We start from the raw sequence: 15,461 nt of genomic DNA, 5'->3' as shown, positions 1-15,461 counted from the left end.
AATGCCAAATGACATCTCGCTTGGTGTAAGTTGCATAAACATTGGACAACTGAATAGTGGAAAAGTGTTGCGTGGAGTGACGAATCACAGTACACAATGTGGCGATCCAATGGAAGGGTGTGAATATGGCGAAATCCCGATGAATGACATCTGCCAGCGTGTGTAGAGCCAACAGTAAAATTTGGAGTCAGTGGTGTTATGGTGTGGTAGTGTTTTTCATGTATGGAGATTGCACCCCTTGTTTTTTTGCATGGCGCTATCACAGCACAGGCCTACACTGATGTTTAAAGCACTTCTTGCTTCCCACTGCTGAAGAGCAATTCCGGGATGGCGATTGCATCTTTCCACATGATTGAGCACCTGTTCATAATGCACAGCCTGTGGCAGAGTGGTTACACAACAATAACATCTCTGTAATGGACTGACCTGCACAGAGTCCTGACCTAAATCCCATAGAACACCTTTGTGATACTTTGGAATGGCGACTTTGTGCCAGGCCTCACCGACCAACATCGATACTCTCCTCAGTGCAGCACTAGATGAAGAATGGGCTGCCACTCCCCAAGAAACCTTCCAGCACTTGATTGACTGTATGCCTGCAAGAATGGAATGTGTCATCAAGGCTAATGGTGGGCCAACATCATATTGAATTCCAGCTTTACCAACAGAGGGCGGCATGAACTTGTAAGTCATTTTCAGCAAGGTGTCTGGATACTTTTGATCACATAGTGTAGTTTAAATTAATAGACATGGTGTAGTTACAAGTAAAGCTAAACTTTCACATGTAATATTGGTCTTTTTTGCACATGTCGTACTTTAAGATACATCACAGTAAAGTGCCTGTAAAATCTTAAATAATGACATAAATGTCTGGCCTTCTGGGCTCAAAATTCTTCTCAGTGGCTGGTGCTCAAAGTGTTAAATTGTAAATGAGAATCAAACACTCCGTGATGTCAGAAATTCAAAGCACATTCTCACACATTGACATCACCTTGCATAAAATGAAATTTACTTTGTAGGTAATATTTTCAAACCATCATTCCCAATATTTTCCCGCATCTTGTTAGAATTTGTTTCAGCTGTTATTAAAGAATGTCAGAAAATAGGCCTTACTGCACTTGCACAGCTATAATTACGGAAGAAGCCCCTATGTTTGTACATATATAGCATTAAGAGCTCTTACATTATGTCATAAATGAAACAGGATATTGGTGGATACTCCAAGACCATAGTAATTTCGTAAACAGTACAAAAAAGCATAATTCGGCTTAAAGTGCACATTTGTATGTCCAGATTCACTAAGAAGTTGTTCCCAATGTGATATCAAGTTTTTCAGTGTGCTTTTCGGGATGCAAATTTTCTTGGAGTATCAGTACTGTAGTCTCTCATGTTTTATTCTTTATTATGGAAAAAAACTGTATGTTCCAGATGATGAAAATGTGCACTTGAAATTCAGCAACAGCCACACTTTAAGTAGCCAGAAGCAGGAGAAGTACCGCTCATACACAACTCAATTGTGCTTGCGCACGAGCCTGGTGGCAACTGCTCAAACAAACCTAATGCAAACGATTGTGATGTCACACTCATTGGAAGAAGTTTGTTGTTACAAAGTATTGCATAGTCTTTGTACTAAAGCCTTTCACACATTTTGTTGGCAGACACTTGTGGGTACACTGTGTTTTGTTGCTGTAAATGGTGCATTTACTTTACAACTTCAGTTTTGTTTCTTTTTCTCTTATTCATATTTTATTCCTGCAGTATTATTCTGCAGTAGTACGATACAGTAAAATTCTTTGTTAGTGTATCAGTTTTTACCAGTGAGAATTACAAAAAATGAACTGAAAACAAAAACAATGAAAAATCACCAGTTTTTTTCCAGATTTCACAATTGTCGCAGGGCACATACATCCTGTAAAAAGGAGTAACATCGCGAACCTTGCTTCTATGACTTATTTTTTTGACTAGATCATAGTATTGAGTTGTATGTTTTATCAATGTAAAGATTTGTGGACTACAGAGGAGACACCATTCTTAAAACAATGAAGCCAATTCATAATGGGATGTAGGAAAGAAGAAATAAGGACATGGCAATATTTTAAGTATACTACAGTCAGTTGACAGGAGAGTCTGCACAACACTTTGGTGCGCTGTTTCATCAAGGATAAATGAAATAACAATTTTTCAGAAATATTCACAAAGTGTGGCTATATTCACAATAAAAAAGAAAACAATTACACTTATTAATTACGTTCACTCACAACTACATTACTTATCATTACTTATTTTATAAGATTACAATTCTACAGGGCTGTTTTATTCTAGACACTTTAAAACAAAGCTTGAAGGGATGTTGTAGAACACATTTGTGCATGTTTGGGAACTGCCTAAACTTTTGTGTACAATTATGAAAAATTTTCCTGCGTCAAGAAAAGAAAGTGTACTTCCTGAATCATGTGACAGAAAATTACCACAGACTCATACTTCTATAGTCTTACACAATGTTTTCCCTAAAACTTCAACATTTGTTCATTTTTAATTCAAAATGGGATTTCAGTTACATCCTTTTACACAAAGTGTCAAAAATATATATACAAAGTATATAAATATATATACTCATTATTTATCCATTCTCATGTGAAAAATGATATTGTACTGATAATATATTTTTGAATTTTTCTGTTTCATTGCAAAAGTTTTTCTAATGTGTTTTATAGTATCTGCTTTCTCACACAAAAATTTATGAACACACAAACACTAACAGACTACCATATTTTTTATAAACTCTTTTCACAAAATTATGTCATCTTGTAAAACTAGTCTTTTTTTATTAAATCCAACTTCATGGACAACATCAGATGATATTTAAAAATTAATTTGAATATTTTATTACTTTTTATATATATGCATATAAAACATTGTTCTTTTGGAAGGATGTACACAGTAGTCTAATCTATACAGGGCACACTTCTGTTTTTGTTAATTTTAATGTTTTAATTTTATTACAAAAATGTTGTTTATGGGTTCTTGATTGGGAAACATGGAGCTTGCTAGAAAACTAAAATTTGAAGGCATCATTAAGGGGCCGGATTTGTACATGAAGTAAAAGTTGGCATCTACTGTCACAATAACCTTGGCACTTCAAAGCAGCGACATGTACTAAAGTACTGTGTCACTACACCTAAAACACTACATTTTTAACTTTTTAACTTTTATTACAAAAGGGGCTTAGCATATGTGAATAGGGGATTTATTTTAAAATATATATTAAAATTGTACTTTATTCATGAGCTTCTGAAAGAAAATTTATTATGATTGTGGAAATCATCACTGAGCTATCTTCATAATAAATAAAAATTTAAATTACAGTCAAAATAAAACCACAATGAGACATTTATGTACTTCCAAACTAAAACTGATACAAATAGTCTTTTTAAACTACCATAATAAACAAATGATGTCCACATTATATTGTGACTAGGATTTTTTTCTTTCAAAGAAATGCTGCATCATTTGATATTTTGCCTTTCACTTGCTAATTTTAATTTATGTGTGAAATTTTCTGAATGCATATATGTCTTGAAGACATATCATTAGCATGTGAATGGTAGTCTAAGATGACAATTTGTAAGTAATAAATTGGTATCTCAGAGTATTCTGGCCCACAGTTTTCTAACTTTACACATCTCACAGAAAATCTGAACACATATTGAACACAACACGAGCAAAACAATTTCATACTTGGCAACACACTAAAACATATTAATAAATACTGCTTTCTAACAATGAGATGCATAACTGCCATTATGAGTTTAAAGAAAAATTACGCTGACCCATACAACGAGTTCTCTCTTTTAGAGACCAAATGAGCTTGAGCATTAAGTTGCTACTATAACAAAACAAAATGATACCATTTAACAAACATTTCATCTGGCAATATGACCACATTTTCTGTATTCTTATGAAGTTGATCACGTGAACAATAAATAGTTACAAACCAATAGGCTTGTATTAATTACATTAAATGAACAAAAATATGTATAAAATCACAAACATATATGTACAAATAGATCACTTAGTATAAATTAAATTATAAATGAAATATCATATTGTCAAAATACTAGTCTTTTTCATCTCTTAATTTACTTCAACACAGTAATCATGACTCACTTCCAAAAATAGAGCAATCTTTTGGGATTTTGAGTGATTTATTTTAGAAATGCAGGAGAGACAGAGTTTTCCATGGATTTCCTACATGCTAGAATGAGGTGGAAATTGGGAATTGAGGAGGGAACGAAAGAAGGCTCACTCCGAAAGCAAAAATATTTCACCTGCTTTCGCACCCTTTCCATTAAATAAGTTAAAAGCCATTAAAATTTAAAGAAATTCTCAAACAGTCAACTCCTCCATTGTTTTATAACATGTAAGCAGTCCTGCAAAGGACAATGATTCAGTCAGTTTCTTTTTGTGACAACATGAAAGGACAAATGTATTTAGCTTCAAAATGGCAGCTTTTACATTTGCATTCTGATCACATCAGTGGTGGGCTGAAACACATTCTGTCTAAATAAATAATACACTAGTTTTGAGCTTTTTAAAAATCAGTTCATGGAACTTAATTCAGTGAATCTCCCACTCTTAAAATTACAGACTGCAGCACTATTCTACCACAGCAAGTTAGTAATACATGATGTGAGATCAGTGCATTGCCACAAGGCAGCTTAAATTAGTATATTATCTACATTAGAATAAAATAGTTCAGTAAAATACCTGGGAAACTGGACTAGCTACGTAATGGTAAGAACGACTGCATGCAGACACTTAGAATCTAGACAGCAACTGCATAGATTCAGCTGCAACGTTCAGAGTCAAATGGAACGAAAACAACGTATACTTTGTGAGAGTACTTTCAGGTGTGCTAGAATTGTGAAAATTAACTGTGATGTCTGTTTGTCTAAGATTTGAGATGAAATCCATCAAAACTTAGTATTAGGCATCTTCTTACAATCACAGATCAAGGTTATGACTTAGACTAAATATAAATTATATTCTCATATTTAAAATTTTTTTGTTAGATCAGTTCAAGAAGTTGTACCCAGACAATAAATGAAATTATTGCAGCTGCAGATAAATTTCAGGACGTGTCAGTCAATTTATGTTGACTAGTGGAGGTAGAGGAAATAAGTAATAAAAATAAACAACTATTGGCTTCTGAGATTTCGGACTAGGAAGCATTAATATACAACTGGCAAAACAAGAATGAAACTTAATATGTGAGGACTAGGAAACGAGATAGTTATGTTACCACTTCAAGCTTTTAGTTTAAATGCTTCCACAGTGGTGAAAATCTTGATGAATTATTGACAAACAAAAGAAAAAGTAACCAAGTTGTTTTACCAGAACTGTACTGTGTTACTATGGATTGATAGAAAAAACTGTATCATTTTAGCACATCTGTATGACAATTTAATACAAAATAAGTTAGCATCAAGAAGTATGATACAGTTCTCCCTATATAGCTAGTACAATTAATCAGTGTACTATAAAGCAGATGAACCCAGTATTTGAACACTCTTCTGAGGACTTATAGCAATCATTGCATCATTTGATGCATCGGTTGCAACATATTCAAAATAAAGGTTTGCAAGATGCAAAGTGGCAGCAGCAGTCTCAAAGTAACACTGAAGATGTTTTGCACTGTGTCCTCACCACACTTACTTCCACCTATGTGATACAGCTTATATATGAGCACTCAGCAAGTGTGTAATACACACACTAAATGCACACACTACGTAGTGTCTATTGACTCACCAGAGGAAAACACACATTGTCTTCTCGCCTAAGGAATGAGAACCAAAACAAGTACTAAAGTGATACAGCCTTAGTATACAGAAGCACCTGGAAGTCAAAAGCAGCAGTGAATCACAGTTCTCACACAGTTGTTAAGCTGCAGCAGCTGCCTTCTTATCTGCAGCTGTTTGCGTGGGGCTATCCAACCGCACCACCTTCCTGGTAAGGACCTGTTACCATGCAAGGGTGCATTGGAAACAAGGTTGTCCAGGTCGTGGTCGTATAAGTCGGTGTTCGCATAAGGAACTGTGCCGTGTAGGTGGGAGGACGGTCAGTAGGAGGCAGTGTCGATGGGCGTGTGGATGTCTGTGCAGAGGACGGCGATGAGGGAGTTGAAGCCGATGTTGTAACACCGAGTTTCCTAAGGCGCATCTTTTCTTCCCATTCGTCCCATCCGTGTTTGGCACGGTTTAAGTTTCGATGTTGGTAGAAAACTAAAGATATGCGTGTGGGTCGTAGTCTGTCTGGTCTCCGCAGGGCCGTTGTCGCGTGCAGCTCGTGCTTGGCACACTCGAATAACACAGAGCCATGACCTAAAGCTATGGCCACACCTCCCATTTGTGAATCCTTGAAACATTCTTCATTATCACAGTAACCTGTAACTTCACCTATTGGCTCTGCACGAGGTGGTTCTGGCACTGGCGGTGGGAAGAAGGGATGAGCATGCCCATACAGATCCCATCGGAACTGGTGGTGGTATGCAGCAGATGCGTGGTAACAAGCAGCAGCAGCTTCTTGCTTCAGTGGATCAGCATACGGATACCCGTATCCATCTGGTGTAGGATAGGTTGGAGGATAGCCATAGAATGGCTGATGTCCATAACCAGTGCCTCCATACCGGAAGTCTCCCCATGCAGGACTTTCCTGTTTGACTGGTGCCTGGGCTGCTGCTGCTGCCGCTGCTGCTGCAGCTGCCTGTTGACGTTGCCAGGCATCTGTTAGTCCACTAACTCCTTCTGAACTTGTTCCCTTTTCACTAGGTGGTGTAAATGGTTTCAAAAAGCTTTTGCTGTAGGTGGACATGGATTCTGTAGTAGCCACTGATGCTGTTGTTCGTGAAGGAGGTCTCGCTTTCGGTACACGAAACGGTGATGCCTGGGTTGGAGATGTGGGGGTGGTTGCAGTGGTTGCAGTACTAGAACTGTCCCACGTTGGCTGTTGCGTCCATGGAGAACCTGGTGAAGGCGACTTGCTAGGTGACGCACGAGGAGCTGCTGCAGCCGTCGCAGTCACTGAAGCAGAGCGCTGAGGGTATGGGCTGCTACCTAAAACAGATAAAGGATCTGACCTGTAAGGAACTATAATAAAAAAAACTTTGATTTTGTCTCTACAATTATAACTTACTTCTGACGGTATAGAACACTACAGTCATTCTTCAATGCTGTGCAGTTTCTGTATATGCTTGTAGCTTGAAAGTTACTTTCATCATCACAGTTATTTATTTGTATATAACGTAACTGAGCAGTGTGATACAAACTGAGTAATACGGTAACTGTCAAAGAAATTGATATAGATCTACAGAGCCCTTAAGAAGACATACATTTCACTGAGGTATTTATTCCTTTCACGAAAGGAAAGATGTAGGTAGACGTACGGTGTGTAGAGATTTAGAAAATTTTCCTCTGAACATAGAATTCCACACAATGTAGAAAAGTGGCTGTCATTAATAAATGTTTACAAAATATTGGAAAATAATCCAGCACTACGGGAAGCTCAGGAATAACGTATTGTTAATTGAAAAGGTATGGAAAATAGAAGGAGGTAGAAACAGCCTAGTGGACGGCAGAACATGGTTCAAGTGACAAAGTTTAGATTACATGTCACATATAAAATAAGGCAACCCCAGGAACACAGAATTCAAATGTAGAGTACAGTACATTTGGTTAGATGGAAGGTAAATATCTGCTTTGAGAAAAACTAGTATGGAAGCACATATTGCTTCAAAATTAGTGACTGATTGAAATACTTTTGTTAATGATCAATGTTCTAAAAGAAATAACATTACTAGTGATGGGATAGAGGAAAATGTTAGAGCATTTAAATATTATCAGTTACACAAGTAAATATAGTAGATGGAACCTAAAAGGGGGAAGACTGGAAATTTATTTCATAAGCTTTGAAACCACAGGATGTCTCAACAGTGGAGTATATCAAACTCACCCTGCCACTGCTGCTGTGGTGACTGCTGTACAAATGGGCTGGTACTGGGCTGCGGGCTCCCAACAAAGGGATTTCCTGCGAGGCTGCTCGTGCTGTCCGGCTCGAATTCGGGTGTTCCCCAGCCCCACGGGCGATGTCGAGGGTGGTACATATCGGCTGCGGTAGTCCGTGCTTCGTAGCCCCAACCCTGGTATACGGGCATTGGAGTGTCCAGTACAGTGGATGAGACCTGCAGATGCACATATGCTATACTGAAGAGTAAAGCAAGACACATACATCTCATCACTTGAAGGATGAACTGTCTGAAGTGGGAAAAAACATAACAAAACATTTAATAATTTGGTTTTGGTTGTAAAATAGCCTTTGTTTATTAACTCTCTTCTTATCATACATAAAAGACACCATTCTTCTTGCCAAGTTTTGTAAGTTAAAAATCTTCGTCTGGTATAGCTTGCACAATAAAATTTCCAAATAAAATTCCAGCTTGCATCAACATCTGCATCCATGCTCTGCAACCCACTGTGAAAGGCACGGTATAAGGTACTTCTCATTGCAGTTATTAGAGCTTCTTTCCATTCCATGCAAATATGGAGCACATGAAGAATGACTGTTTAAACGTCTCTGTGTGCACTATAATTAATCTACTAATGGAAATGCCATGTGGCTACAGCCTCCCATCGGGTAGACTCTTCACGTGGTGCAAGTCTTTCAAATTGACACCACTTCGGCGACTTGCGTGTTGATGGGGATGACAGGATGATGATGATAAGGACAACACAACACCCAGTCCCTAAGCGGAGAAAATCTCCGACCCAGCCAGGAATCGAACCCAGGCCATTAAATATGACATTCCATCGCGCTGACCACTCAGCTACCAGGGGTGGACAATCTACAAATTAATCTACCTTATTGCACCACCACTTCATTTAGTGGTCTGTACTCACCTCTACAAAACAACATACATATGCTATATCAAGAGAGACACTTTGTCATTTTTAAAAAATATAATAAAAGTCCATGCAGGATGCGGTGGCCAACGCGCAGTGACCAGTTATCATCCAAAGTGCTGGGTGAGTTCATCTGTTTGTTAGGAAGTGGGGCTGACATTGTTTGCTCCCTTTCAGCCAGTCTGCGATAATGGAATCAAGGTGCACACCCTACAGTATTTGTTAAATGAAGAAATTACATGGAAAAAAATCATTTTTGTGTTACTTATAGCTTAGTAAGACACTGTGAAATTCAAAAATATTTGAAATGAAAAATAGGGGTCACTATGATTTTGCATTTGGTGCATATTACATAATATGTTCCTGTGTATGAATTTTAGCAGAGATATTGAATTTTTCTTTAGCCTTGGCTAAATATCTCTATATGTCACCAGTCTCAATAAATTGATCTGATGTAGCACACTCACTTGTGATCACGCAAGTCAGCAATAAAACCAGAATGAAATAATATTCCTCAAATTTCATAAATGGTTTGAGATATTTAAATAAGAGTTTCATAAGTAATAACACGCTAAATGAGAATATTTTGTCATATGATTATTATGCACAACTTCCTCATCCACTAACTACAGACTTTTTTGATGAAACAATGCAATTTTTGAGGATGATCAATAGCTGATGAAATGAGAAATGCTGTGGGTATTAGAACAGCAAGGTGAAGACATTACACATTTACTAGGGATGTGCTTTTTCATATGTTATTGTCCTTACCTTTCCCCAGTTACTCACTTAATAAACTGTAGTTTCAGAATTGTCTCACAGTTGTATCTGCACATTATGTTAGTGAGGTGACATTGTGTAAACTCCCTTGTGTTTTGGCAAAAGCAGCAGATTTTAACACGGCAACAATAGAAATAGAGGGTTCACTCAAAATTTGTTACTCATGATGCTTCTCTGGAAGTTACAAACAGTCAAAAAGCTAGGCAAAAATAAATCACCGTTTTTGTTGTATTTTCAGCTGAATTCTTTCTAGATACTAATGAAAGCAGAGGTAACAGTAGATCTTTTTGAATGGTCACCTTGTAAGTGAGGGCACGGAGGGATCAACGTAATATGTGCAAAAAATGTGAGCATAGGTGTCAGTTTAGAATGGCACTTCTCCTCCAGTGTACAGCATTTTCCCTGAAGAGCCTGCCTGCAACCCCCACCACTACCGCTTTCCCCATGCATGACTCACTGATTGTGCGTCTACCGGACACATTATTCTGCACACACTCTAACAATTTATGTTTTTCTGAAAGAGGTTAATGTACACTACTTGTTCCCTTACTCTGATCTAGTTTCATTATTGTTTATCTTGTAGAAGACAGCTGCTGTACTTGGATCTTTATTGGATTCCATACTGACATTGTCCCATTGGCATTTTCGTGTTACACTTCTGAATAGCAGATGGTAACACTAAGCTGTTTGTTCCCACTTGCCACAATATGATGTTTAACAACAAAACTGGTCATTTCTAGTGTCTTCCTCTTAAATGAGAGCTGACTGATATAAAACTTCCACTGTTCGTCAACTGCATCCTTTGGTGGAGAGGGAGACTGGAACAAATAAATTAAGCTTATAAAGCCAACATGACCTCACTTATACTGGCAGCAAGATGGAAGTTGACACCACTCTAGTCTGCAGTACAAAAAAGACAGCCTCACTAGGCTACCATGGAAAAACTCCTTTAAGCGGAATATTATGGTTTCATAACTTAGAAACTCACATTATCAACTGGGTAAAAAAAAATAAGCTTAAAAAAAAAAGCTTTTATAAGTTATTTGCAATGATCCACAGAACATATTATTAACTGATTGAGAATTGCAGTGTGAATTAAAACTTACTTGTGAACTCTGCAGCTGCGCCTCCATCCCTTCTAGCATACTTGTCATTACATCGGCTCCCAGACCAGCTCTTGCAGCAGCTGCTGCAGTTGCTGCTGCTGCCGTAACACTGTTGGTGGTATTTGCTGATGATGTATTTGTTTCTTTGGGAGGCTTTATGACAGCATCTGGCTCGTCTTCTTTGCGCTTCTTGCCGTGTCGTCGACAAGGCTGAAGTGGAACTGAGCGAACTCTGACTTCGCATGGGTATCTATAGCAGGCAGAAAATTTGGCACTCAAATTTGAGATGATGTACTAAATTATCCATAATTATTAATCCAAGTACCTCCTCTAAGATGCTTAAAATCTCATCTGTCATATATTGCAATTATCCATTCCTTCACCCATAAAAATGTGGTGTTGGTAAATGTAGTTAACAGCAGATCAAAGTTTCAAAGCAGGAGTCCTTGGCATATACAATCATTCTTGAAAGCATTCAAAAAATGTATGATCTCCTCAGTGGATGTGTCAAATGTTCCCAAGCCCAATAGGTGCACAAAATTGTACAGAATTTCAAGCAAATAATAGTAAAATGATTATCATTCCACACAAAATAGACAAAATAAGTATCCATCCAAAAATAACAGAGGAAAGTACTACATAGTACAGTATACTATAGTTATAATAGGCAACAAGCATAGTGATAAGATTGTTCAATCATAGAAACGAAGGGGAAATTATGTACTCCTAAATCTGAATGTCACCCATTACGAGCAATCTTTAGAAGTCCACAGCATTGGAAGACAAAGTTAATTCCTCTTAGAACAACTGGCAGATAATTAATGTTTCTTACAGGTTTGTCCATTGTTCAGTGTTTTCTGTGGATAATTAACAGTGACATGTCCTCGTAGCATTATTTAATAAGTATCTTATCTATTGAAAAGCCTGCTGCTGCGCTGAAAAGGTTCATGGTTAAACTTCATGTACAGCTTTTTTTAACAAAAGATTATACATAACACCAATAGTTCAGAAGTACTGCCTGAAAAGTTACATAGTATTCTCATATTTTTATGAGACAGAGATTGAATGATCAAGGTTAGAGACAATGGTCCAGGAAGACCATAAATTGAGAAACTACATACTCACAATAGATAGAAAAGAAACAAAGCAGGTAGAGCAAGATGGTTGACAGAAAAATTTATGGAAATATAATAATAAAGTATTTTGCAGTGCAGGTTTTTTTGCAACCTGTTTGGAGAAAGACATATTGAAACTCAACAGCAGCTTAGCAAGGAGTTTCATAATGGTTCTGTGATAAATTTCAGCTGACAAAAAAATTGAAATATATCCAGGACATTCTTCTGAAGATATCAAAGTATGAAAATTTCCTCCACGTTAATTTAATGAATGCTGAAACAGTTCCTGCTGCTTCTTTTCCAAGGAGAAGTTAGTTAAATGACTGAAAACTGACAGATTCAATGCCCCAAATTATGATGACTGATAGAGCAATGAATGCCTGTTTCTTTCCATGATCATCATAGTGAGTTGTGCCTCACATACAAATTCTTTAAATAAAACATTTCTTTGGGCTATGCAAGAATAACCATAAGAAAAAACTGTAATTTAGTTTTCTGCCAGTATTATTTTCCTACTTGTGAGGCAACAGTAATTCATAAATTTGTTGAAACTTTTCAAATGTGGAATGGTTTCTGTCCCTCTTACCTCCTGATTTTAAGTGACACTTTCCATTTTCACAACATCTGCCATTCCATGTATGATTACCACATAACTCAAAGAGTGTTCATAGTAATTATGCAATCAAGATTTAAATTTGTAGTGGAATAGAGGAAGATCTTTCGTGTTGATTCTACTGTAGCAGAACTGTTCTGAAATCTCTTAATGATAACTTGTGTTTTATACACAAGTTCGTTAGTGATTCCCTTTTAATCACAATAAAGTCACCTGTCATTTATAGTATAATTGCACTAATACAAAAGGGTGAAACTGAAGCTTTTAGCTCAGTGCATTAAGGAAGTGATAAGCAACTGAGCTGTGAATTAGTGATGACAGCAAGTAGTTACTTTGTTAGAGCCTCGATGGCCCCACTCTTGACCTTGGCCTCCTGTGCTTCCTTGCTTCCAAACTCGTCCGTTTCATCCATGATGTACAGTGGAAGTACATGCAGCTGCTCATCATCTGGCTTTGACAGGTTTCGATGCTTTGTTAGACTCACAACCTGAAAAATAACAAAGTTTCCTGTTGGAAAAATATATCTAAAAACAAAGATGATGTGACTTACCAAACAAAAGCGCTGGCAGGTCGATAGACACACAAACAAACAAAATTCAAGCTTTCGCAACCAACGGTTGCTTCATCAGGAAAGAGAGAAGGAGAGGGAAAGACGAAAGGATGTGGGTTTTAAGGGAGAGGGTAAGGAGTCATTCCAATCCCGGGAGCGGAAAGACTTACCTTAGGGGGAAAAAAGGACAGTGCGTACAAATACATTTACACATAATAGTGCTCTGAGACAGGACTTTTTCATGTGGAACTACTGTATCAGCCTGCTTTCACCTATAGTCTTTGTTTAAAAACCGCATTCCCCAAAAAAAGGATGTTCTGATTTGTGGGAATAGAAGTGCTGGAAACCATGGAAAAGGCTAGATGCATGTGGATGAATATGGCCCACATAGCATTTGCTGCAGCACTGAGACAATGCACAAGTGCTCAAAAAATAACAAGGCAAGAAAATGCCTTCACCTGGCAGTGAAACAATCTTGTTACAAACAATGTATCATTACTTTCTTCTAACTACCTAACTTGAGATTGCCCAGTCAAGACCCGAGACATCATCATTAGCTCTAAAAATGTGTAGGACAGTGTAACAAAAGTGATTAAAAATGCAAATAAATGACATTTTACACATTGTGCAACTGTTGCCTCAATGCCAAAGTACAGTAACAGATATGGCAATTGAGGATCATACAAGTCGTCTTAAAATAATGGCAGTCAGCACTCCTTTGTTGAGCTACATGTTGCACAACTTGTCATCCACTGAATATATCTGAGGCAGCAATTTGTTCATTGCAATCTTCTGTCATTCACTATAGAGGCTTTTTGGATTTGCAACCATACTGCATAGAGAGAGATTCCCCAGGAATGTGTGACTCTTACATTGATTTCGTGTTATAATGTTAAAAATCTGTGGTTGGTTTGTGGAGATTGAAGGGACCAGACTACAAAGGCCATTGGTCCCAAGAATCTCTGATTACAGCATGCAAAACATATTCTTTTGTGGTGTTTTCATACAAATGTTAATGTACTCATAATTCTAAACAAAAATAGTATGAGCTGTGTATGTATAGTAATGGTTATTTTAAGTAGATTTGAGCTATATAATTTTGAAGGTATGAACGGAAGCAACAATTTGAGAACTGCAATTCTCTCTACATATATGAAGGCACTGTCAAAATCCATTTCTGCACCTTCAAATTGACTTGCTTTCACACACTTGTTTCCTGAAATTCTTATCGACGAATCACAGTTCTGATGTAATTATTTTGGAATCCAACTATTACATTTATCGATATATATTATTTCAAGCATATTTTTGCCAGGTGTTTGGGAATCAATGCCTTTTTATTCTCTATCCATCTTGTCTTAATTTTAGCTGGTTCCTCATTCTGTGTTTATGTGTGTATATATTTATATTTTACCTCCTATTTTCTCCATGTCTAACACAATTTAGACTTCATTTTACTTTCCGCTTTTCTTTCTCTCTCTTTTGTATCAGTGATAAGAAGCTGATGTATTTGTCGCATTGACAACAATGAAAAAGCTGTGAACGAGACATTTGTCAAAGGATTAATAGGGCTATAAAAATTAGCAAATATTTTTGTACCAATGATGCAATTGCTCTCAACAGAACTTTTTGATTTTGTAAGATGGTAGAGGCAAGACTTTAGGAACTGCACTTTTCACATGCCCTGTATCATAGGTGTACCATGAGTACCTCGATTCAGAGTACACTGAACTCAAGTACCATGGGCAACAATGTGTCAGCCAGTGGGTTCACCATTGGTTACTGCAGACAGATGAGCAACAGTGCAGCAGTTCAGTGCCAGACAGTGATCGGTAAGCAGCCATATGACATCAACACCTCACTGTGGTGTGCAGTAGAAGCCACCTCATAGGTGTATCTCAGCTCGTCAGACACCAGGGGCGCTGTGGTTAGCTTAGGCCCAGGAACTCTGCCAAGTGTGGGAAAATTTCAATTGGACTGATAATTTCAGTATACAGTCGCATATGCTGAAGGCAGAGTATGAGTATTTTTAGAAACCACATCACCTGATGCGTCACACTTCATAAATATCTCCATTCACAGTGTTGCTGAGAGGTTCAACCACTAATCTTCTCATAGTTGTAAAACATCTGAGAAGTACGTTCTATCATGCTAAAACGGTTGGGGTTGGGTTGTTTGGGGAAGGAGACCAGACAGCAAGGTCATCGGTCTCATCGGATTAAGGAAGGAAGTCGGCCGTATATCATGCTAAAACATGTTTCGTATTAATATTGTGTATTGAAAATAGTATTATATGGAACTGTACAATATTTAGATACTTTATTAAATTTGCTAATACTATAC

The 15,461-nt window shown here is 37.4% G+C and overlaps 1 protein-coding gene across 1 annotated transcript in view; it reads right to left on the bottom strand.

The window, feature by feature from the left end:
* Positions 1 to 1,823: 1,823 nt before the first annotated feature.
* LOC126418934 (uncharacterized) overlaps positions 1,824 to 15,461 on the bottom strand; it is a 53,126-nt gene continuing 39,488 nt past the window's right edge. The window contains exons 10-13 of the mRNA XM_050085969.1: positions 12,901 to 13,055; positions 10,841 to 11,090; positions 8,008 to 8,236; positions 1,824 to 7,112 (exon numbers count right to left, since the gene is read on the bottom strand). Coding sequence (XP_049941926.1) covers positions 5,986 to 7,112; positions 8,008 to 8,236; positions 10,841 to 11,090; positions 12,901 to 13,055 — 1,761 coding nt within the window. The 3' untranslated portion in view covers positions 1,824 to 5,985. The remainder of the gene's footprint in view (positions 7,113 to 8,007; positions 8,237 to 10,840; positions 11,091 to 12,900; positions 13,056 to 15,461) is intronic.

Source organism: Schistocerca serialis, chromosome 9 (genome assembly GCF_023864345.2).
Source record: "Schistocerca serialis cubense isolate TAMUIC-IGC-003099 chromosome 9, iqSchSeri2.2, whole genome shotgun sequence".
Classification (NCBI taxonomy): Eukaryota; Metazoa; Arthropoda; class Insecta; order Orthoptera; family Acrididae; genus Schistocerca; species Schistocerca serialis.
This window is presented reverse-complemented; position numbering and strand designations above follow the sequence as displayed.